Source organism: Leptodactylus fuscus, chromosome 6, assembly GCF_031893055.1.
Source record: "Leptodactylus fuscus isolate aLepFus1 chromosome 6, aLepFus1.hap2, whole genome shotgun sequence".
Classification (NCBI taxonomy): domain Eukaryota; kingdom Metazoa; phylum Chordata; class Amphibia; order Anura; family Leptodactylidae; genus Leptodactylus; species Leptodactylus fuscus.
In genome coordinates this window covers 14,081,150-14,106,697 of record NC_134270.1, presented here as the reverse complement: position 1 = coordinate 14,106,697, position 25,548 = coordinate 14,081,150, and the positions used below count along the sequence as shown (strand labels likewise).

General features: G+C 46.7%; 1 protein-coding gene across 1 annotated transcript; it reads right to left on the bottom strand.

Moving 5' to 3' along the window:
* Window positions 1-11,763: 11,763 nt before the first annotated feature.
* TRAPPC5 (trafficking protein particle complex subunit 5) lies at window positions 11,764-16,830 on the bottom strand. The gene is made up of 2 exons (XM_075278203.1): window positions 16,730-16,830; window positions 11,764-12,626 (listed from the first exon to the last, which is right to left on the bottom strand). Exon 2 carries the CDS (start codon window positions 12,621-12,623, stop codon window positions 12,057-12,059), a length of 567 nt encoding a protein of 188 aa, XP_075134304.1. The 5' UTR covers window positions 12,624-12,626; window positions 16,730-16,830; the 3' UTR covers window positions 11,764-12,056.
* Between the last annotated feature and the right edge of the window lie 8,718 nt (window positions 16,831-25,548).

Genomic DNA, 25,548 nt, shown 5'->3' with positions numbered 1-25,548 from the left:
GCGCTTACCCAGCTGGCCAGAGATTACCAGAGCTCAAGTGAATCTTCTGACGTGGACTCTACAGTTTCAGGAGTAAAGGACCAGGACGGACAGCCTGATCATAGCCAATTACTGTCATTCCAGACGGAGGATGAGAGCCCTCTCCACGTTACCAGACGCCAGGATCCTCATCTATTCGGATCTATGAATCTCCCAGCGGCCAGCGGTTCAGATTCCAGGTTACAGTCTGCGGGACTGACTCACCAGAATGTGGATGACCTTAGTCAGGTCATCCCCCGACCAGGGTGCTCTCCACTTTCCTACCAAAAGATGAGGTCTCCCCGAGGTGGATCTGATGGCCACCTCAAACGGCGCCGCAGTAGAGGAACGTTGCTCCCCAGTTCGGGAAGACAATCCTCCGGCGCTGTATGCCCTGTCAATACCCGGGAGGTTCAGACGGAAGTGCGTCTACCCTCATCAACTGAGGATTCGGAAGGTATTGACAAAACGCAGGCAGAACCAGAGCTTGGCAAGGAGCTCGCCATTCTGGTTAGAAAGGGCATGGTTCACCGTCTTCACTCTCATGAGACGGAGGAACACCTGGAGGCTTCCACCAGTGTAAACTCTGGTAATCCGGAACAGTTGGCCCTATCAAGGCCTGAACAGATGCAACCTCACTGCCTGGAGGGTAGCCAGCCTTTAGCTGGTGAAAGAGGATTATCCCAGGGAGTGCTAAGAACTTTGGCGCACTCAAGAGCGGAGTCAACTAACCAGAGCTACCGGAGGGTCGCCTGAATCTTTCAGAACTGGTGTTCGAGTAACCAACGCGACCCTGATAGGAATGCAGTCTTGGAGTTCCTACAAGACGGCCTGGAGAAGGGGCTAGCACCTGCTACCTTGAAAGTCCAAGTCTCAGCTCTGTCCGCTCTCCTCGAGACCCGGCTAGCACTAGATCCTCTGATTAAACAATTTCTAAGAGGGGCTAGTAGACTTCGTCCTCAGGTGCAGTCTCCGGTCCCGAGCTGGGACCTGGCCGCAGTTCTGCAGGGGCTCTGTGCGCCCCCCTTCGAGCCCCTATCTGAAGTGGATTTGAAGTACCTAGCATACAAGATAACTTTCCTGTTGGCAATAACCTCCGCCAAGAGGGTCGGTGAGCTACAAGCCCTAGCGGCTTCTGAGCCATATATAACGAGTGATTATGAAGATAATCTTGTTTCCCTTAGTCCTAACAGCGGCACAATGTGGGGTATTTCTGCCCCTGTGTGCTGGTAGGACAGGCGGATATTTAATTAGCCAATCAAATGCGTGGCAGGCCCTATAAGAGGGCACAAGAACCTCCCCTCTGCGTGTAAATACAAAAGTACCTCCATTACATTTATATACAGTTTTATACATAAGATATGATTCCCAGGGTGGGAAATCTTGTGCCGCTGTTAGGACTAAGGGAAACAAGATTATCTTCATAATCACTCGTTCCCTGTCGTCCTCAACAGCGGCACAATGTGGGGATATAGCAAGCAGGTCCCCAAGATGGGTGGGACAAACCCATGACCGAACTTAAACTGGTCTGGGCAAAGGCAGTGGAATCTGCCACTTAGTCCTTCAGGCGGTAATGCCGAATGAAGGTGGATTCAGATGCCCAAGAGGCAGCTGCATATATTTGGTCCACAGACAAAGCACTTCTTCCTGCCTGTGAAGTGGACATTGCCCTGGTTGAATGGGCATGAAGGAAAGATGGAGCCGACAGCCCCTGGGCGGTATAGGCGACTCTAATAGTCTCGGTAACCCACCGGGATATTGTAGCTTTGGCGGTTTTGGCGCCCCTGTTTTTCCCCGTGTAGCTGACCAACAAGTTTTCAGTCCACCTAAAGGGGCGAGTGCGCTGCAAGTAGATCTGCAGGCATCTGACCACATCCAGCTTGTGCCATCTTTCTTCTTCAGCAGAAGAAGGGAACGGAAAAAATACTGGAAGGGAAATCAGTTGGTTCCTGTTTACAGCAGATGGCACCTTGGGACGAAACCCAGGGAGGAACCTAAGCTGTACATGGTCAGAGAAAAAGGTGGTATATGGCTCCTCAGCGGACAAAGCTTGTAGTTCACTAACGCGTTTGGCAGGTGTGACTGCCAATAGCAGCGCCACTTTGCCGGTTAGCGACTTGAGGGAGACCTCTTCCAGAGGTTCAAATGGCTGGCCACATAGGGCGTTCAGGACCGGAATAAGGTCCCATTGGTGGACAGGGGTGTTTACCACCGGTCTCAGCCTAGTTGCCCCTTTAATAAAGGTGCTCACTAAAGGATCCTGAGACAAACGCCTCCCCAGATAGGCGGACAGGGCCGCTACGTGTACCTTGAGTGTGGCCGCAGCAAGACCTCTGTCTAGTCCGTCTTGAAGGAAGTCCCGGATCGCCTCCGTAGGGGGATCGGTGGAGTCCACTTGATGCTGCAGACACCAGGCATTAAAGCTGTTACCTATTCGACGGTAGTTCCTGTTAGTCGAATCTGCTCTGGCGCTGGATAGGGTCTTCAAGACGGCTTGTGACAGTCCTCTATTTCTCAATAGGGACTGGTCAACCTCCAGGCTGTCAGGTTGAGTCTCCTCAGATCCTGGCATCTCAGCTCTCCTTGGGTTACCAGGTCTGGGAGTGGGGGAAGCCTCCAATATATGCCCTGACTCATTTGTATGAGCTGAGCAAACCAAGCCCTTTTGGCCAGAACGGGATTATGGCTATTCCCGAGGCTTGGTCCTGTCTTATTTTTATCAATACCTTCGGTATGATTGGAACTGGAGGGAATATGTAAAACAGCCTGAACCTCCATGGGATGGACAGGGCATCCACCGCCAAGGGATTGTCCTCCTGGTACAGAGAGCAGAAGGTCCCCACCTTGGCGTTGAGTCGGGTAGCCATAAGATCGACCTCCGGGAGACCCCATCTCTGGACGATCTGTTGAAATACGTCTGGATTGAGAGACCATTCTCCTGATACGGTAATACCCTGACTCAGCTGATCCGCTACTATGTTCAGGGAGCCCTTTATGTGAACAGCGGATAACTGGACCAGATTCTTCTCCGCCTAGGCAAATATGAGATTCGTCTCTCTCAGCAAGGTTGGTGACCTGGTGCCCCCTTGTTTGTTTATATAGACTACCACCGTCATATTGTCTGACCGGTTTTTGACAGACTTGCCTTTCAATTCTGGGGCAAAGTGTACTAGGGCCAGGTACACTGCTCTGAGTTCCTTGAGATTGGATGACCCCAGCTCCGGACATCTCCATCGTCCTTGTACAGTTTTGTCTTGACAATGGGCTCCCCATCCCAATGGGATGCATCTGTTGTCAACAGGGTCCACACTGTCGGGACCGTGGACCTTCCGTCTTTCAGGTGTATCCACCATCTGAGGGCAAGACGGGTAGCGGGAGAAAGGCAGATCTTCTTGTGCAATCCCCGTGGAGACCTGTTCCAGGTTCTCAACACTTCCATCTGCAGGGGACGCAAATGCCATAAAGCCCAAGGCACCGCCCTGGCCGAGGATGACATCAGGCCCAGGACTCTCATGGCGGTCCGGATGGTACCTGCCGAGTGCGCAATAGGAATCGTGCACTGGCTTGGATTCTTTCCTTCCTTGGACCGGAGAGGAAGATCTGCATCGCTTCTGAATCCACTATAAATCCGAGGAATTTTCTTCGGGTGGATGGAACGATTTCGGACTTCTCCCAATTGATAATCCTAACTCCTGTAGGAAGTTGATGGCAAGGTTGAGCTGCTGGAGGAGGGCAGCAGGAGACTGAGCTTTCAGTAGCCAGTCGTCTAGATAAGGGACGATGAAAAGACCCTGAATTCTGAGGGCCGCAGCGACCGGAGAAATCACCTTGGTGAATACCAGTGGGGCGGATGTGATGCCGAATGGCAGAGCTGTGAATTGATAGTGCTCCCTGTGGCCGGCCATAGCGACGGCAATCCTGAGGAACTTCCTGTGGAAATGAGCAATGGGGACATGTAGATAGGCGTCCTTCAAATCGAGGGTAACCATCACCTCTCCTGGCTGAAGAAACACAGCCACGGAATCCACGGTTTCCATTCGAAATGACCTCTTCCTGATAAACCGATTGAGGTACCTCAGGTCTATTATCATCCTCCAGCCCCCGGTGAACTTGGGGACCAGAAAGACGGGGGAGTAGACTCCCAGACCGAGGTCTGAGGCTGGTACCTTCTCCAGGGCGCCCTTGGTAACCTATTCGGCAACCAAGGCTTCTAGACTGGCCTGCTGAGAAGGTGGAAGAGTTTGGGTGGAAACGAACCGATCTGGAGGTGGAAGATGAAAGTCGATGTGATACCCGTGTTGTATGATCTTCAACACCCATGGGTCTTGGATATGGGTGAACCATGCTCTGGAAAAGGAGGAAAGACGTCCTCCCACAGGAAGGGGGGCCACAGGGAGCTGCCCCACGTCAAAACTCAGGCTTCCTCTTGGTGTCCTCCTTGGAAGCGCCATGACCAGCTCCCCTAGGGCGATATCTAAAACGCCGTTGTTGGGAAGGGCGTCTATAATTAGAGGAAGAACCTCTGCCTCTAGAGGGAGCACGTCTGCCCCTGGATGCATGAGGTAGGGACCTTCCCCTACCTTCAGCTAATCCCTCCATAATGGCGACTAAGCTTTGGCCAGACACCCTTCCCGGCTCAAAGGGGAGAGCACAGAGAGCTGCTTTAGACGCAAAATCTGCCCGCCAAGGCTTTAGCCAAAGGGGTCTACGGGCCGCAGTAGACAACGCCATAGATTTGGCGGAGATTTTTAATTGATGGCAGGAGGATTCCGCCAAATAATCTGCAGCCCTATGAACTCTTTTCATAGAGGCCAGAATCTCATCTCTGTCTACGCCCAAGTCTATATCCCGCTCCAAGGCGGCTAAGCGGTTGCGCAAAAAGTCACCAACCATAGAGGAGGCTATGGCCACAGAGGCTTGCGCGGAGGAAGCTGAGTAGACCTTCTTCAGAACGGAGTCTGCCCTACGATCCAGAGGGTCCTGAAGATTTGAACCATCTTCCAAGGGCACCAGGGTTCTGCGGGACAGCTTTGCTACGGCCAAATCCACCTTCGGGGGAGGCCCCCAGGAATCCCACTGCTTTTTTTTTTTTTAAAGAGGCTCAGCAAAGCAAGTTTCCAAGTGGGAAACGTCAGACAGAATCGACGAGGATGGGATTCGAACTCATGCATGCAGAGCACAATGGATTAGCAGTCCATCGCCTTAACCACTCGCCCACCTCGTCCTGGCTGTTAACAGGAAACAAACTCTTGAAGATCCTGGAAGCGAATGTCCTTTCTCTGGCTGTTTCCACTGCTGCGCCATAAGGTCGGTCAGCGTGGCGTCCGCATGGAAGGCAATATGTCCCCCAGAGGCAGACGTGGAGGCTTCCCCGTCAACATCTCGGCCCACTGTAGACCGGATGGACTTCAGCAGCCTGCCCGTTTGTTCATAATGGAACGCAGTTCTGCTGGAATGACTGAGTCGTCCTCGGAGGAATCATCCTCTGCCCCCCGCAGGTGTTACAAGGGGGGGGGGGGAGAGACGAGGAACGGAGCTCAGAGCATGGTCTCCTGGTGAGCTGAGACAAGGTGCAATGGATCCCTTTGAGGGAATCATCCTGCAAAACAAAAAGGAGAGTACAAGCAAGGAAAAAACTATTTACCCAAGCGATGCCCAAACTCACCATCTCCTTGACCCATGCTTTCATATCTCTGGGAGAGGGCTCCACAGGTGGAGGACCTCTGCACCCGCGACAACGGGCCCACTCATAGCCTGAAAATAGGCAAGTTATAGGACCAGTAGTACCCGGCAGGGCACAACCTTTCAAGCCGCTGCCTACCATCAGGGAGCGGTGTGTCGCAATCGAAGCAGGAAAGATGTTTCCTCTTGGAGGAGGTTTTCCTCCTACCATCCCCAGGAGGGGTAGTAGAGGATGACATATCCTACAGAGAGAGATAATAGACCATGCAGCACTGTCACCCGGATTTAACCTGGGAGAACATACAAACTCCTTGCAGATGGTCCTTTGCCCTTGGCAGGATTTGAACACCAGGACTCCAGTGCTGCAGGGCTGCAGTGCTAACCACTGAGCCACCGTGTGGCCCCTTTCCCAATAAAGTTTGTAAACTGGAAAAGAGTTCAAGATCAATGAACACCACAATCGCACGCCTTCAGCAGATACTGCAGGAAGGTCTCTGACACCAGGCCAGCCAGCCTCTTAATTCTGGCCGGCTGGAAGTGGGCGGAGCCACAATCAAAGCAGGTGAGGCAACCTGCCCAGACAACTAACCCTGTAATCAGGGGTCTGCAAAGATATACATTCCCCCCCACCAAGAGGCCCTTAACCCGGGCACTTACCCCCACATCTCCCCGTCTTTTCCGGCCTTTAATAAGGCCTGAATCTTCCCTGAGTGAGCGGCCGCCAGCGCCAGGCCGTTGCCAAGGCGCTATGATACTTCCGGCGAAACCGGAAGTGCGCGCTTACAGCGGCCGGCGGGGAACAGGATACACAACAGTGTGGTTCCACCCGACGGCAGTCCGCACGGCCACCAGAGGCGGCATGCGGAGTCCCCGGACTCTTACCAAAATGTCAGGTAGGTCACAAGGAGCAGGGGAAGCGGAGGAGAGGGGGGGAGGGGGGATAGAGGGGGGTAGCATGGCTAACAAGCACCTTCTCCCCGCAGGGCACAGAAGGTGACAAGAAGAAAACAACCGCTCAGGAGGTGAGTGATCCTGCTGAGCTTCTCTAAGAGGACACAAGTCCTCCCACCTGTCCTCTGTCCACACAGGACAGAAAAAAACACGCAGAGGGGAGGTTCTTGTGCCCTCTTATAGGGCCTGCCACGCATTTGATTGGCTAATTAAATATCCGCCTGTCCTACCAGCACACAGGGGCAGAAATACCCCACATTGTGCCGCTGTTGAGGACGACAGGGAACCTTCTTTCCAGACAGAGTGCAACTAAGGTTCGTCCCAGGATTCTTGCCAAAGGTACCCACACCTCAGAACATTAACCAGGCAATCGTCTTACCAGCGTTTTTCCCCTCTCCCACCTCTGAGTGGGAAGAAAGGATGCACAAGTTGGACTTGGTGAGAGCGTTGCAGATTTATCTTGAGCGGACTGCGTCCTTTCGGAAGTCAGAGAATTTGCTGATCAATGTGTTTGGCCACACCAAGGGGACCAAAGCATCCAAACCAACTCTATCAAGATGGATTAGAGAAGCCATTATCTGCTCCCTACGTGCTCAGGACCTCCCGGTACCAGACCTTATCCGTGCCCATGCCACCCGAGCAGTGGCGACATCATGGGCCGAGAGACGTTTTCTTTCCTTGGAACAGATATGTGCAGCGGCTTCTTGGAGTTCTCAGCTAACTTTCGCCAAACATTATAGACTTGAGTGGCGAACAAGGGAGTCCACAGCATTTGGACATTCAGTATTGGCATCAGCTTGCCAGGATCACCCGCCCTAGGGTAAAGCGATACTTGCTAAATCCCCAGTTGTGCTGCTGTTGGGCGTAGGGGGAACGAAAGATTGTGAATGACAATCTGTTTTCCCTTAGCCCAAACAGCAGCACAAGGCTCCCTCCCTATGCTGTATTTGTACTATTTTTTGTACTATGTCATATTACTCCTGTTAAATAGATGTCTAAAACCTTTTACTTGCTACTAACACAAAGGGGAGTTGGTCCTCTGACCTCTTATAGGGGTTGATTGCTGTTAGGTAATTAAATATTCCACCTGTCCTAACAGCTCATAGGGGCATGATTACCCAGTTGTGCTGCTGTTTGGGCTAAGGGAAAACAGATTGTCATTCACAATCTTTCGATGTTGCCTGAAAATTATTCCAGCAAAATCTGCTCTTTAAATGCCAAGTGTTGCTCCTTCTCTTCCATGCGCTCCTGAGTGCCCAAAATCAGTTTACACCCACATGTGGGGTATTTCTGTGCACGGAAGAAATTGAATAACAAAATGTGAGATGCATTTTCTCGTTTAACCCTTTGTGAATGTGTTTATTTTAGGTCTAAATGAATGTATTAGTGAAAAAAAATGAAATGTCTAAATTTCACCTCCATATTATTTTTATTCTTATAAAATTCTTAAAGGGTTAACAAACATCCCAAATGCTGTTTTGAATTATTTGAAGGGTGTAGTTTTGAAAATGGGGTGATTTATGGGAGTTTCTATTATATAGGCCTGTATAATTCCTTACAGAAATGAAGGGGTCCCTAAAAAATTGGTTTGGGGAATTCTTTTTTGTAAGGGTCCATTCACACGGAGTAACACGAGGCGTTTTTTGTGCTTATTTTTACGGCCATAAAAAGACGTTTCCATTGAGTTCTATAGTAAGATACGCCCGTAATTTTACGTCCGTTATTTTACGGACGTAAAAATACAGGCGTATTTTACTATAGCACTCAATGGAAAAGTCTTTTTACAGCCGTAAAAATAAGCACAGAATAAGCACAAAAAAATGCCTCGTGTTACTCCGTGTGAATGGACCCTAAATCTAGAAAATCGCTGTTACACTTGTAAGCCTTGTAACGTCCAAAATAAATTAAAAGACAATCAAAAGATGATGCCGATATAAAGCAGAGATATGGAGATAATATTTATTCATGTATTTGGGTGGTATGACTATCTGCCTGAAAAGCAGAGAATTTCACATTTTGAAAATTGCTACTTTTTCCAAATTTCCTAGTTTTCTTTTATAAATAAATACAAAAATATTGATTAGTGTTTACCACTAACATGAAGTATTATGTGTTACGAAAAAGTTATTGCCATTTAAAGTGACACGTCAGTTTTGAAAAAAAAACATACTTTTGGGCCCGGTCCTTAAGGGGTTAAAGGACACATCCCATGAGAATGCCTTTATGATTAAGTTTTTGCTCAACTTCCTGTGTTTTTACCGCCTAATGACCAATGAGGTACATGTATATCATTGGCCATGAGGCTGATCCTTCTCCATACAAGAGAGATGCCCGTTGTCACCCAGGAGCTATAGGCAGTGTGTAGCAGAAATCAATGGTTTTTACAACACACTTCATTTGTATTGCAGTGTATTGTATGGGTGATCAGTTTTCCAACCCTCTCTAATAATGGGATGTGAGCATATCAGCAGTTGGGATCACCTTCAGGTTTTTATAGTAGGAACAGAAATGGTGTGTTAGAATCATATCTTCTATCTCGTATTTGTCATCCATTTTTCTCTAGCAAAGATATGTAGTCTTGTCTCAAAAGGAAGTAGTTAGACTAATTAACATGGAGATGCTATGGGGATCAAAGAAGGAAAACCCTTTTCTTCTCTAGGTAATAAGGAAATGGAATGCTAATGAATCCTCATGAATCTGATCAGTTTTAGGGCTGCACCTCTGTCTTGTCAATATAGAGTGTGTAACACAGGATGCCTATAGAAACACTGGAAGTTAGATCCAAGAAGTGACACAAAAGTCTTTGATGTGTAATTATCTTCTGAGCCTTGAGATACACATACTGTATACAGTGACTGTAGGGGGTTAGCTTCCTGGTGGAATGTAATGCTTTAGCCAATGGATAGAGGCTACCATTCCACATCCAATCCTGGTATGTTATGTCATAAGTCCAACCTGCTTTTGTTTGTATAAATATTGACTCTCTGTAACAATAAATCAGAACTCACTTGTTACACTATCAGCTGCGTGTGTGTGTGTGTGGTTCTCCAGGCCCAATGGGTGGTAGCCCATCTAGGCCTGTTAATTAATTATTTAATTTGGAACCCTGCAACATACTCTTACGAGGACAATTTAATGTCCCCAACAGGTGCTACAGATGAGATTCCTGCAAGGATTAACCACTACTCTCCTTCCAAAAACTGGAAACCATGAGAGCACAGTTCTACTTTTTTTGTTGTCTTTTTTTGTTTGCCAGGTCATCAATAAGATCAATGGGGGTCTGACACTTAGGTCCCTTACTGATCAGCCATTCTATGACCTAATCACAGCCTCGTCCCATAGAAGTGGATGGGACGAGAATGTAAGTACATTGCACAGCCGCAAGTAGGATATGAAGAGGGTATGATGATTGTAAGAGTGCCATGGTCCCTGCATACAGCTGATCAACAGGCGTCTTGGGTGGCAGCCCACCACTAATCTCTTACAGACGATCTCTAACAATATACAGGTGTAATCCAAAGGAATCTTGTACACTGCAGCTAACACGTCTCCATGTAGACATGCCTTATGTCACGGGATGGTTAGAGTCTATACTATAGGCCATGTGTAATATATATTTGGTGTGGAATGTATTCTCTAACCTGTTGTATACATCAATGTGTAGTTGGCTGATTAGGGTCTAGTGTGTTAGCACATTGTATGCAAATACCTCTAACTAGTGAGGACCATGGGTGGAGATAATCTGATTGGTGTCTCCAAGAAGATGTTGGACGGTGCATTGTCCAAAGGAGACAGGGAGTCTGCTCTCCTTGGTATAGGTGAGGGGGGAAGGATCTGTGACTCAGCCCTCCCCACCCACAGATATAGGATGCAACAGTCTTAGTATATAGTATGTAGCTAGCAGTTAGTATGGGTCAGCCGGCCTGTGCACAGCTCTGCAGAGAGCCAGGATTAAGTTACAGGACCAAGGAACCAAAGCTATCATTGGATTGTGACTTCCGTGGACTTGTTATTACGGTTGATGTGACCGCCGCCGGCTACTAACTTTGTGGATTACAATAAATTGCTGTTGTTTCCCGACCTCTTGCGTCCCTGTTGATTCAAGATATCCTCCGGAGGAAGGACGTATACCTTTGCTCCGTGACACCTTACATCAAGGGTCATAAACCTCCGCATCTGTGCTGAGGTCAGCACTTCAAGCATAATTACTCAACACAGGGCTCTCTCTAATGTTTAAGACGCTGCTGATCCAGGTAATCCATCTCTTTCCTGTACCATGTAAAGACAGTCAGAGGGAAGGAATCACTAAGTGGGTAAGCATGAGGTATGGCATCCTAGTAGTCGGGCTGTGAGCTAGCCTCGTCAGAGGGCAGCAACTGCTTGTGCAATTTCTCTTTGTATCTTGAAGTGCAAAAGTAAAGTATGATAAGGCTCCTCAATATGCTAAAGTAGGCAATTGTTCATTACAAAGCTGGAGAAATTTATATGGGTTTGTACATAAAAAAAAAAACAAACCCAGTTATGTGAGGAACATACTCTACTTCCTCGCAGGTGGTTTACTGCAGATCACTCTAGGGTCAGCCAAAAGTCTTATCCACCGGAAAATTATCTTCTGACTTTTTTTTTTTTTTTTTAAATATCGGTGCACAATACAAAAAAGGTTGCTGACCCTTGCCTCAGATACTAGAGGCAGCTGAGCCATTCCTCCTCCCTGCATAGTGATTATCATAGTTCACATCTGCGTTCGGGCTATTCCGTTCCCTTATCCGCATGAAATATGCAGAAAGAAAAGTCCTAGAAGCAGCACTTTTCTCTCTGCATTTTTCATGCAGAAACCAAGCGGAAACCACACGGACCCCATTATAGTCTATGGTGTTCGTGGGTTTCCTTAGGTAACCGTTTTTTTTATGCAGCTAGGTTTCCGTTTGGGGTTCCCCAAGCGGACTCCCCGAACAGAAACCCGAAAGCAGATGTGAACCGGGCCTCAGACAGAACATGCACATAGCAATCCTTAATAGGTGACACTTCTCAGGCTCATGTATTCAGGTGTTTGCTGTAGATTATGCAATAATCAGAAAATAAAACAGACAGAACAAACAGTTTATTGGTGAGAAAATTTTAAATGAAAAGAGAAAAAAAAAAAAAGGTCACGATGCTGTGTAGATAATTTTTTTAAATTTGTGTTTGATGGATATATTAATTCTGCCAGCATCGCAACTTGTTCCATCTGAAAAATGCCAACAGTAAAAATAAGAATATTGGGTATCCAATTCACCCTAAAGAAATAAACTATACAATAATGAGTTAAACGTTCGAGCTGTCATGCGGATGTAAAGATTCCAAACCAAACAAAGGTCAACCGATTCAAACAAAGGAGATCTGAAACCGCCCTTGGTGCCTACTGGCTAGCGCCCATCCAGTGCTTTATCTCGGGCAATGACAGATTCATCAAATTTAATCATGAGAGTGGTTCCTTTGTGCCAATGGGCAGTCACTTTTGCTGGAAATCCACTGCAGGTTAACAGGGACTCGACAATGCCAGCTGTGAAGGATGCGCAGTTCAGGGTGCTGTTCTCCTTTGGAACAGAAATGTACGAGTTGATAAGGGGATCCTTTTCGATAATGTAGTAAGTTTTGTCATCATCGTTGGCTTGCTCTAGCTTGTCTGCTTCTTTACCGAATAGCGCTTTCCAAGCAACGACTTTTATGAAAAGGAGTGCACTGATAACTTTGGTCTCACGTTTTCCGTTCTTCTCTCTCATTACTAGTGGATCGAGGATGCGACATCCAACTTGTTGTCCGAGCTCAGATAGTTTAGCTTGGAGCTCGGAGACAGAATAAACGCGATTTTGGCAGTACTGGACTATTTCAGAAAAAAGAAGTGCAAATGCACTAAGGCTCACCTCTGTTTTTGGTCTAGCAAGTGAACGTTCTAAAATAGTAGACTTTCCACGGCTAAAGCGGGAGTCCATGACCTGAGGAAAGAAATAAGAGAGTGAAGGAGACCCAGCAGAAGCTTAGTTAAAAGAAATAAATAGTAACATACTCTTAATAGAGATGAGCGATTACTATTCGACACGGCAGTTTCGAATAGCACGCTCCCATAGGAACGAATGGTCGCAGCCGGCGCCCGACCGCTTAACCCCCTGCTCGCCGGCAGTTCCCATTCAGTCCTATGGGAGCGTGCTATTCGAAACTGCCGTGTCGAATAGTATTCGCTCATCTCTAACTCTTAACTAATGAAAAATGTGTTTAAACCCCCCCACTCCTGTCACCCCCAAAATACCAGCGATATACTGTGTAAAACTCAACTCAATCACAGTAGAATGGTAGTAGCTCATATAAAGCAGTTATCTGTTTTGGCTCCATTGGGAAAGAAAGGGGTGCATACAGACGGAGGAGTTACTTACCCAGCATAGCCATTTTGATCATTTTTATTCAATTGTCTTTGGGAGGAAAAAACGAAAAGAAAAAAAAAGTGGTATGACCATTTGTTCAACTATGGCGTTCGCCATGTTGGAAAATGATTGTTATTATATGTTTGTAGCTCGGGCAGTTTTGGGCATGTGGATGCCTAACGTGTTTATGTTTATTTTAATTTGTGATCTAGTGAAAGGGGGGTAATTTGAATTTTTAAAATATTTTTAAATACTTTTATTTAGGCCTGGTTCACACCTGCGTTCGGGTTTCCTACAAGCAGTACTTTCAATCTGAATGTTTTGTGCGGAAACCGGGCAGAAACACACAGATCCCATTATAGTCCCTAGGTAGCCACTATTTAGAGTGTATAGGTTTCCATTCAGGCAGGGACAAGCGGACTCCCCGAACAGAAACCCGAACTCAATTGTGGATTATTTTTTTTACATTTCTTTTTAGCGATCTTTAGATTGCTTACCCCAAAGAGATGGAGTAATCCCCATCTCTCTGTTGAAGCCTGCCAAAGGGTTCTGATTGCAGGCATTACAGCGAGTGTCCACTATACAGAACAGCAGATAGTGGAGTCATAATTGAAAGACCTAACATCTGTCGTGTTATTACAGTGGATGTCGGGAAGAGGCTGTCTGCTTTTTTTTTTTTTTTAGAATGTTCAAAATGGGTGCCAAGGGAGCCATGAACATAAAAAAAATAGTTTATTCACCTAGTCTTTCACTTCTAGAAGTGGCAGGTCCGGTCTTCAGTTTACAGGTTTCACTGGTGATATCAGTAGTGACGTCCTGTTTATGCTAGGTGACTGTAGCAATCAAAAACAGCACATGGCTGCTGTGACGTGCCATTTCTTTAACAGTTACCATTAAGGTCTGTGGATTGTGCAAGTTGACTGCGGCAGCCAAACAGTCCGGGGACCTGAAGACTGAGTCGGACAACCCCTTTAAGCACCTTAGTAACTAGGAATTCTAAATTCCACAAAAGAAATTAAAATTAATCTCTACTCCACTAGACTAATTGAGAACATCACCAAAACTCCCACAGACATCAGCACAATGCACTAAGATTGAGTCCCTATTTTATTTTGGTAAAGTGATGGACAATAAGATGGAACACGACAGACCGCATTATAAATCAGTGGGTCCATCAGGTCGTGTTGGTGTCCATTATGTGACAGATCTGACAACTTGAATTACTTTTTTTTTTCTCTGCTCCTATGATAGAAAAGAAAAATGTAATCTCTAAAGCAAAAGTAAACCCAGCTTTCCATTATACTCAATGAGCAAAATAAAGCTACAAGCTAGGGCTTAAAAGGTAACGGTCATTCGACAGTACTTTTCGGATAAGTCGTCAGACTATGCAACTATTTTATATTTGACTGTATAAAATGAATAAAAAAAAACAGGTCTTAAAGAGGACCTTTCATGTTCTCGTGTAAGTGTGGTTTTATATACTGCTAGAAAGCAGTGCGCTGAATTCAGCACGCTGTCGGATTTTCTAGCAAGTGTTCCGGTGATGGAGATATTGGTGTCGTTAATTTCGGTTCCGATATCTTCCCACTGTCAGAAGGTCTTTCTTCATAGCTCAGCATCAACTCTGAGCTATAAGGAACATCCTTCCCCGACAGTCCACAGACAAATACTGTCAGGCCCAGGTTCACATCTGCGTTCGGTAATCCGTTCGGGGAGTCCACATGGGGACTCCCCGAACGGATTACCAAATGCAGATGTACACCGTGCGTCAGGAGTACGGTTGAGCAGATCTTGACTTTTCAGGATCGATTTTGAAATCCGATTTCTGATCATTTTTCATTCAAACCCGATGTCGATCCCAATGCAAGTCAATGGGATTTTTTTTACTAATTGGAGATCGGATTTTAAAAACAATCTTATTCACTATACAGCATGGAATCTAACATTTGAACGCTTTAATTGTTAGAATCCACGCTTTGTAGTGTTTTTTTTTTTTAATCACTAAGTAGCCAAAGGATTTTTTTTTTTTTTTTTTTTAATGTAGATTGTGAGTCCCACATAGAGCTCACAATGTACATTTTTCCCTATCAGTATGTCTTTTTTGGAATATGGGATGGAAATCCATGCAAACACGGGGAGAACATACAAACTCCTTGCAGATGGGTTTTTTTTTTTTTTTTCCTTGGCGGGATTTGAACACCAGGACTCCAGCGCTGCAAGGCTGCAGTGCTAACCACTGAGCCACCGTGTGGCCCCTTGGATTTTTTATTAATCCTCTGGCTACTTAGTCCCCCCTGGTGTCCACTTACCTGCAGAGATGGCTGCTCCGGTGCCCTGTGTTCTCATTCTTCTTCGCCTCGCTGCCCCCTGCCTCACGGGTTAGGAGAGTGTGGGCAGGTACTGGGAGGGGAGACGTCACATCTCCCCACCCTGTACCCGCCCACACTCTCCTAATCCACAAGCCCCGCCTTCTTCCTAGCTCTTTTAACACTAACCTGGGAGGCGGGGGCAGCGAGGCGAAAAAAGAACAAGGACACCGGACCAGCCATCTCTGCAGGTATGTAGCTACTAGAGATGTTAGCTAGTCTCCCATTAGAATGAATGGACGCAGCCGGCGCACAGGGGGTTAAGGCTGTGTGCTGGCTGCTTCCATTCATTCCTATGGAACCGCAGCGGAGCCTTCACACCGAGTATACTGTACAATACTCAGTGTGAAGGCTAACATTGTAAGCTTTTCCCACAATGCTTGGCCAGTAGCAAAGCATTGTGGGAAATAATCACCGATCTCGATCCCTCCTAAAAAGATCGTGTTCGGTTCCGGAACACGATCGCTCAACCCTAGTCAGGAGGTGTTCCTTACCGCCCAGCAATAATGCTGAGGAAAGCCCCTCAGACAGTGGGGAGAGATCGGAGCTGAAACTAACAGGACTGTCCGCATAACTTATATGGAGACTGCGGAGAAGATACAGGGGAAGCCGACAATGCGCTGAATTGTATACGATAAATGTGCCGCACCTGTAAACAGTCACAGGGCGCAACGTGACCATATTGATAAAGAAACCACTGGTTGGGGTCTGACATCTGGGACCCTGGTAGATCAGCTGTTTCAAGAGACCACAGCATTTAGCTGAGCGTTGTGATCCCTCCACTGCGTGTTCAGTATTACGGCCCAGCCCCATTCACATGAATGGGACTGAATTGTGAACAGACCACGTGACTGACGAACGCGACGTCATATGGCTCCCCCGCTGATCTTCAAGTCACGACCGGTCATAAGGATTGGTTATGAAGAAGGTGAGATGAGGCCTCACGTAGCAAAATAACACTAAAAAGACTGCAAAAAAACCCAAAAATGCAGCAAACACACTTGAATTTTTCACTGATTTTGTTGCATTTTTCATGTATGTTTCCCCATATAGGTGAAGGCCCCATGTCACAGCTATGGACAGGTATGTTTTATATAATGTAAAGGTGGGTCATTTGTTTCCACCCAAATCTATTCTGCTCCTTATATTCAAGGACCGCTCCATATTTTCTGTCACAAACCACTTCCACAGCTTTCTGAGCCACCATAGAGATCGGTTCCTAATCTTCCTGAGGTAAAATTCCTGTTACTTATGCCCGCCAACCCTCCTGCTCTCATGACGTCGCCATTACTTACTATCCTGGTGACATCTTACCTCAGTATAGCTTATGTGTCGGCTTTATAAGAGCTGTCAGCGCCGATCCAGTCACCGAGTAAAACCGGAAGTGCCTCGTCCTACAGCCAAAGAAGCGACGCCTCAGCTGCTAGAGACGGAGCCCCGCCTACGGAGATGTCGCGACCAATAGCTGCTCAGATTAAAAGTGGCTCCGGGTCCTTTATCTGACGTCAGACCACCACATAAGACAAAAGCTGTGATTGGCTCAGGCGACAGATAAGGCTTGTGAGGGAAGGTTAGCGGCGCTGAGGGGAAAAAAGGGCGGGAACGTGGTGTGGCGCAGATGTGAGAGGGTTAATCAGTCTGCTCCTCCATTGAAGGCTGCCTATAGGTACAGAGTTGGAGTGAGACGCTTCCTAGGAGTGGATATGGTTGTTATCAATCACATGCCATTGAAAACCTTACAATACGTATACCCCTTTGCTCCCAGGTCTGGAAAACCAGAAGCATAAGGTTAAAGGGATTCTACCATTAAAGCCTCTTTTTTTGTGGATAAGACGTCGGAATAGCCTTTAGAAAGGCTATTTGTCTCTTACCTTTAGTGTGATCTCCGCCGCACCGTTCCTTAGAAATACCGGTTTTTACCGGTATGCAAATTAGTTCTCTGGCAGCGATGGGGGCGGGCCCTAGCGCTGAAAATGCAATGGGGATGTCTGCACTGCTGCTCGAGAACACGATCCTGCGACGCCTCTATCTTCGGCTGGATCCTCCCCTTCTCTGTCGTCTTCCTCTGACACCTGCACAGTTGGCTCTGCCAGTGAGACACCAGCAGAGCCGAGTGCGAATGCCAGCCGGCGGCCATTTTTGGGAGGCCGCTCCTGCATTGAACTACAAGAGCGGCCTCCCAAAAATGGCCGCCGGCCAGCATTCGCACTCGGCTCTGCTGGTGTCTCACTGGCAGAGCCAACTTCGCAGGTGTCGGAGGTGACGCAAGAGGAAGACGACAGAGAAGGGGAGGATCCAGACGAAGATAGAGGCGTTGCAGGATCGTGTTCTCGAGCAGCAGTGGGGACGCCGCCATCACATTTCCAGCTCTGGGGCCCGCCCCCATCGCTGCCAGAGAACTAATTTACATACCGGTAAAGAACGGTATTTCTAAGGAACGGTGCGGCGGAGATCACACTAAAGGTAAGAGACAAATAGCCTTTCTAAAGGCTATTCCGGCGTCTTATCCACAAAAAAAAGAGGTTTTAATGGTAGAATCCCTTTAAGTTCACACAGTGTTTTTTGTATCGGAACCTGAGGCTTCTTCCGTTTCAGGTTCCGATCCAAAAGCCAGGTAGCTGCGACTGAAAGCCGACGCACTGCATCAGCATCCATCCGCGCACTCCGCTCCGGATTAGGCCTAGTCAGGAGGAGGGAGTGTCTTCAAGCCGTATCGTGAGGTGACTCGGCCTGAAGAATGAGCATCTCGCTTCTTTTTTCCGGGAGCTGGAAGAAACGGCTCCCGGAAAAAAAAGACCTGAGCGGCTCCCATTGATTTCAATGGGAGCCGTCTTTTTGGTCAGGATTTTGAGGTGGATATGGTCTCAAAATCCTGACCAAAAATCTCTGTGTGAACTTACCTTAAGGCTGTGTTTGGAGTTCACCTCAAAATCCGCCTGCCAAAACGGCTCTCATGGACTTCAATGGGAGCTGCTCGCTAATAGCGGAAAAAAGAAGCATGATGACTTATCTTGCCGCTGAGTCAGCTACGGCGTCTGTGGCGCGAGACTCCCTCCCAATTAGGCTCATTCATTCAGGCCTAATCCGGAGCGGGATGCCAGTGCACTGCATCGACATTCCGTCGCGGCTAGCCGTGCAGTATGTTCACACGGGAAATCTATTTTCCACCGTGCGAACATACCCTTACACAAAGCTTCTGGACCCCACTGGCCACCACGGCGACCCTGTATACCTCCCAACTTTCAAAGGACTGAATGATGAACAAAATGTTTGGCGTGTGTAGCATATCAGTGAATTTATGTGTAGGAAGCCCCTTGCCCATCCATGTCTATTCTCTGACACTATACTTTGGCTATTATTTCCATGCAGTATAATACTCCCTATGGTATAAAGCCCTCCCTCATTGTTGCCACCACAATAATACACCCCTAGAGCAACACGGTGGCTCAGTGGTTAGCACTGCAGCCTTGCTGTACTGGAGTCCTGGGTTCGGATCCCGTCAAGAACAACACCTGCAAGGAGTTTGTATGTTCTCCCTGTGTTTGTGTGGATTTCCTCCCCTTCTACAAAAGACATACTGATAGGAAATAAAAAAAAAAGTACATTGTGATCCCTGTATGGGGCTCACAATCTACATATAAAAAATAATATACCCCTGAATATGCCACACATTATAACCTTCCCCTGAATATTCTACGACTAGTGATGAGAAGTTTGGTTCTTTTCAGTGAGCTGGAACCTTCGGCCCCCAAACGGCTGGCTATTAAATGTGCTTGTCTGTGCTGACAGCCATGAGAAGGTTAAAGGGGGTTCGGGCTGACTGGCCAGGAACCTACATTTGTTCTTCTGTTCAAAGATCTGGCACATATAGTCAGATCGTTCATGACTGGTGTTTCATACGCCAGTCTTAATAAAGGCCCTGTCTGGTGCAGGGCACAAATGATTTACGTAGAGGCTCTGGCCTTTTCATAAATTAGTTGCACATCTGTGCCTGAGCGGAGATCTACACCAGTTAGACATATAAAAGTGGTGTGAGTTGTAATAAATATGTCGGGCCAAGGCTTCCCCACCCTACTCCGCTATGTGGCAGACGCACAGAACGAGGGTCGTGGCACACATTTAGTGCAAGAAAGAGTCTTAAGTCAAATGTGCGCCACAATATCATACTACTACACCAGTTACCTGGGTTGATAAATTCCTCCTTCGAAGTATGACATTTTCATCATATTAAACTTCCTCTTGCTATCCAGGAGGCTTCACTTCTCCTTTTGTTCATTGTCCGTGCCTCATTATCCCATATTTTTACAGTGTTGGCCCACAGCAGCAGACATGACAATAGGGGGTTAACATCCAATATAGACCTAAGAGGAAGGACTGTTAATAGTCAACTTGAGCTGCTTTCTAAAAAAAAGTAAAATTAAACTTCAGAAGTTTAACATAACTTACCTCTTCTTTCAGATACAATATCGTTAAAGAGGCCCTCCACCAACTCCAATGCTTTGCATGATCCAATTCAGATCACCGATTCTGGCACATTTGAATTTTTTTCTCTAGCCCCCACTGTTCCTGAGTAATCAGGAAGTGACTTGCTAATTAGACTCTCTACTGTCAGGTGGGTAGTCTCAGACTACCCGATACAGCCAAGGACCGCCCACCTGACAGTAGAGAGCCTGATTAGCATATTTGTTGCAGCAACTAAAAAAAAATATATTGTTCAGGAACTGTAGGTTATATAAAGAATTCATGGATCAGCATATTTTGAAGGCTGCAAAGAGTTGGAGAATTCTTCGAATAAAATCAAATTAAAAATAACGTAATTCAAACGGTTGGCCACTTTAACTTTAGATTGTTGGCTGTAAATTAAAGGGGCTCTGTCAGCAAAATCATGCTGCTACAGCCCCACATTTGCGTGCCTTTAAAAAGGCTATTTAGGCACCGCTAAAGTTATATTAAACTACCCCCCCCCCGTTTTAAAATAAAACTCTAAAAAATATGTTAAACTTATCTACCGTGCACGGTAGGCGGGCGGTCAGGGTCCGATGTCATCTTCAGCCACGCCTCCTCTTCCAGCGATGTCCTCGAGTCCTGTCTTCCTCCGGCACTTGCGAACTGCCATTGATAAAAAATGGCACGGGTGCATGCGCACTAGCATGCTTCTTCTACTGCTACTGCGCATGCACCAGCGCCATTTTTTATCAATGGCAGTTCGCAAGCGCCAGCTAGAGGAAGATGGGACCCAAAGACATTGCTGGAAGAGGAGGCGTGACTGAAGATGACGTCGGACCCTGAATGCCCGCCCACCGTGCACGATAGATAAGTTTAACATATTCTTTTTTAGGGTTTTATTTTAAAACGGGGGGACTTTAATATAACTTTAGCGGTGCCTGAATAGCCTTTTTAAAGGCACACATATGTGGGGCTCTATCAGCATCACTTTGCTGATAGAGCCCCTTTAATTGCATCTGCCACTTACCATTTAGTGCTGAGTCTTTACCCCTTCACCCTTGTTATTCTGGCCCCCAGGCTTTAGTGAGAGACACTCCCTTCCATAACAAGCTCAGTGGAGGAGGCTGCTGACAATATGTTGATCTTAACCACTTCAGTACCAGGCCAATTTCTGGTCCAGGACCAGACACATTTTAGTTTTTTTGAATGTGCGGTTTTGAGGGCTGTAAAATTTTTATCGTATGTGTTATTGAAATAATTTCTGCGTCTTTTTTTCTGGGACACATAGGGCTTATTTTTATGTTGTTTTTATTTTTGCATGTGTTTAATTTTTTTTTTTATATCCGGGAAAATATAAACAAAATAGAAGGCAAATCGTGGTCTGGTTTTCATTTTTTTTTTTAAATTTAATAACACAAAGTGCAACTAAAAAACTTTATAAAATATTTTTTTCTCTCCCTTATGGGAATTTTATATTTTGTATGGTGTTGTATGATGGCGCTTTATTATTATTTTTTATTTGAGTTACTTTTTTTTTTTTTTTTTTTTATAACTTTTCTATAAATTTTTGTTTTTTTTCACAATGTCATAAGGTCATAATAAACCTTTGGGGACATCTGTTCACAGGTTTTTATTTTGTTTGTGTTTTTTTCCCCTGTAACTGTGGCTGGTACATTTAGCCCCAGTTGCAGGAGGAATACAGCCTCCTGCCATTCTATAGAGCTCATCTGGGTCCTGTAGGACGCTGATCCCGGTGGATCATGTGGCCGCTGGGTCAGAGGGGAGACATAACATGGCGACGCCCATAGCGCTGTATACAGTGCTCATTCAGCGCTGTATACACAGCGATCAGGAAGGCAGGCAAGGTAATAAATGAGTTCATGCAGCTGGACTAGACAACCACCTTCTGGAGGTAAAAACCCAACGGGTGGCCCGGAAATGGTTAAAGGCATATTCTCATCTTAGAAATTTACTGCTTATCCACAGGAAATGTCCTAAATGTCTTAAATATGCGGGACTTCCCCTCTATTTTAAGAACTCCTATAGAAGTGAATGGAGAGAATTGCACATATGCAGATATGACACCAGTAAGGATGGAGGGATTAGAGGAACCCCATTCTGAAGATGGATGCGGCTAAAAAATAGCAGGTCCTACAAATGTAGCTCTTTGCATCCTTCAATAGGTCCCACACCACTGATTCCGATGCAGTTGGCATTTTATCTCTAGCCCCCACCATTCCTGAGCAATCGGTGCTGTTAATTTCAGTACCCAATAGCTAACAGTCAGGTGGGCTGTCCTGGGATGACATAGTCAGCTCATGTGAAGCAAATGGACCAGCCTCCTCAAGAGATTCGGCTAAGGAACAGCGATCATCTGGAGATAGTAATAACACTTTATTGGACAGTCAGCTCACGACACTCACCTGCTAGTAGAAAGCCTCATTAGTAGAGATGAGCGAACAGTGTTCTATCGAACACATGTTCGATCGGATATCAGGGTGTTCGCCATGTTTGAATCGAACACCGCGTGGTAAAGTGCGCCAAAATTCGATTCCCCTCCCACCTTCCCTGGCGCCTTTTTTGCACCAATAACAGCGCAGGGGAGGTGGGACAGGAACTACGACACCGGGGGCATTGAAAAAAATTGGAAAAAGTCATTGGCTGCCGAAATCAGGTGACCTCCATTTTAGACGAATAGTGGATTTCAAATCCGGGTCATATGAGAATGTGAACTTTGTGACTATGAGACAGGGATAGCTGTACAGGCAGGGATAGCTAGGGATAACCTTTATTTAGGGGGGAATGTTATTAAAAATAACTTTTTGGGGCTCTATCGGGTGTGTAATTGTGATTTTTGTGAGATAAACTTTTTCCCATAGGGATGCATTGGCCAGCGCTGATTGGCCAGAGTACGGAACTCGACCAATCAGCGCTGGCTCTGCTGGAGGAGGCGGAGTCTAAGATCGCTCCACACCAGTCTCCATTCAGGTCCGACCTTAGACTCCGCCTCCTCCAGCAGAGCCAGCGCTGATTGGCCGAATTCCGTACTCTGGCCAATCAGCACTGGCTAATGCATTGTATTGGCGTGATGAAGCAGTGCTGAATGAGTGTGCTTAGCACACACATTCAGCTCTACTTCATCGGGCTAATAGAATGCATTGGCCAATCAGCGCTGGCCAATGCATTCTATTAGCGTGAACTGAGTTTGCACAGGGGTTCTAGTGCACCCTCGGCTCTGCTACATCAGATTGCTACATCTGATGTAGCAGTGCCGAGTGTGCATCAGATGTGTAGTTGAGCAAAACTGACTCAGCACTGCTAAGTCTCTGCATTCGCATAGGAATGCATTGGCCAGCCTTCGGCCAATCAGCGCTGGCTCTGCCGGAGGAGGCGGAGTCTAAGGTCGGACCTGAATGGAGACTGGTGTGGAGCGATCTTAGACTCCGCCTCCTCCAGCAGAGCCAGCGCTGATTGGTCGAGTTCCGTACTCTGGCCAATCAGCACTGGCCAATGCATTTCTATGGGGAAAAGTTAGCTTGCGAAAATCGCAAACTGACAGGGATTTCCATGAAATAAAGTGACTTTTATGCCCCCAGACATGCTTCCCCTGCTGTCCCAGTGTCATTCCAGGGTGTTGGTATCATTTCCTGGGGTGTCATAGTGGACTTGGTGACCCTCCAGACACGAATTTGGGTTTCCCCCTTAACGAGTATATGTTCCCCATAGACTATAATGGGGTTCGAAACCCATTCGAACACTCGAACAGTGAGCGGCTGTTCGAATCGAATTTCGAACCTCGAACATTTTAGTGTTCGCTCATCTCTACTCATTAGCTTTTTGAGTGCTATTCTTTAGGATAGGCCATCAATTGAATATGAGTGGAGGTCCAACACCCAGGTCCTCCCTACCCATCAGCTGTTTGAAGTGGCAGCTGCATTCCGCTTCTCGGGACATGTGACATTGTGTTCATTGGTCATATGGCCTGTTCCCAGATTACGCTAGGTTCACACTAGCATTGGGGTGTCCATTGTTCTGGTCTGTTGGACTGCTAAAACAGCAAACACAAATAGAACCTGTCGGTTGACTAAAATGGGGCCTGTTGGGTGTCCTTTTTTTTTTTTTTTTAACTGAAACTGTTGGACAAAAAACTTGGACTTGCAGGACATTGTAATGAAGACTCTGACACAGATGTGAACGCAACCTTAGTCCCATTCAAGTGTAGGAGGCTGAGCTGCAATACCAAGCACAACCACTGTAAAATGTATGGTGATGTGCTTGGTTTTGTGTGATGGGGCTGCAGCGCTCTTCCGAACACTGCAAAACAGAGGATCATGAGGGGCCAGGTGTCAGATCCCCGTTGATCCTCAATAAGGGAGCGTTCACACTACCGTCTGTGTCCGACAGGTAGTGTCTGCTGCTAATGTCCGTTCAAAATCTTGTGCTCGCTTTGTGTCTCAGTAGATGTGAGCTTCAGGTGTGTGTAATTGTCATCAACCTATCAGCTCTTTCCAGGGTCTATATAAGGCTGACTGCTGGCTTCAGTCCTCGACGGTTTTCGTGGTTACCAGCTAGGATTCTTGGCCCAGTCTTGAAGGAGAGTTTAGTAGGGGTTGTACTGTTTCTGGAACTAAATTGGAAGTGGTGTGAGTTTTGTTCTGTGTGAGAGTCTGCTTTTCCCTCATACATTACTACTCAACCCCTGTCCTGCATTTCTTGCTGTCTGTCACTGTTTTGGTATGCTGTCCTCTAGAGGGCAGCATACAGAGGCACTGTTCTCCTAATTACATCCTGGATAATAGATTTGCATATTTTTTTTTACCCAGAATCCCTAGCGGAGCAGGAATGACTTGTAAGTCTCCGTACTGCCTATGTAGGCACACACTCTCCCTAATGTGTATGATTATCCCCTGACCCTGGTCTATAGTCTCTCACTCTGCCAAATCAGTATCCCTGCGCTATGCTGAGGAGGTCCAAAAGACCAAAACAGCGCTGTCCATAGCTGGGAATCTGTTCCTTTTGGAATAGAAATACTAATTTGCAATAAACTCTGCATCATGTTAGTAGGCTTATTAACCGAGTCATGCATGATGTTAAGGGGGCTGCCCTCTAGAGGGCGACATACAGAGGCACTGTTCTCCTAATTACATCCTGGAGAATAGATTTGCATGTTTTGATATTAGTGAGTTTCTGTTTTGGGTTTCAGGTTTGTTTTGCCCCTGTCCTGTGATACCCTTTCCTCACTCCTCCTCTCCTCAATTCCTGTTGAGTGTTTTGTGGTTGTGCTGCACCTGTTAGTTCTCCAGCACGTCCACTCCTAGTTAGAACTGTTTACTGCTGCACATATCCTTTCGCTAGGGGTGAACGTCTCTAGTTTCCCAGTCCCTAGCCTCTTTCAGCTCTCATCCTACCTGTCTAATAGGTCTTCGTGTTTAGAGAGCCAGAAGTTGTCGGGGTCGAGCTTAGCTCGGGTACAGCTGACCAACACCCTCAGGCAGGGCCTAGTCAGCTGTCGTAGCGCCAGGGACAGCTTACCTTCCCCGCTTCCCTAGTAGTGCTAGCAGCATTCGGCACCACGTTTGTCGAGCATTGACACAACTGTGACAGTATATTTGGGAAATGAAAAGTGGAATCAGAAGCAAGAAACCAATTCAGAAATATATTTACAGATTTATTTTTGTGTAAAAAAA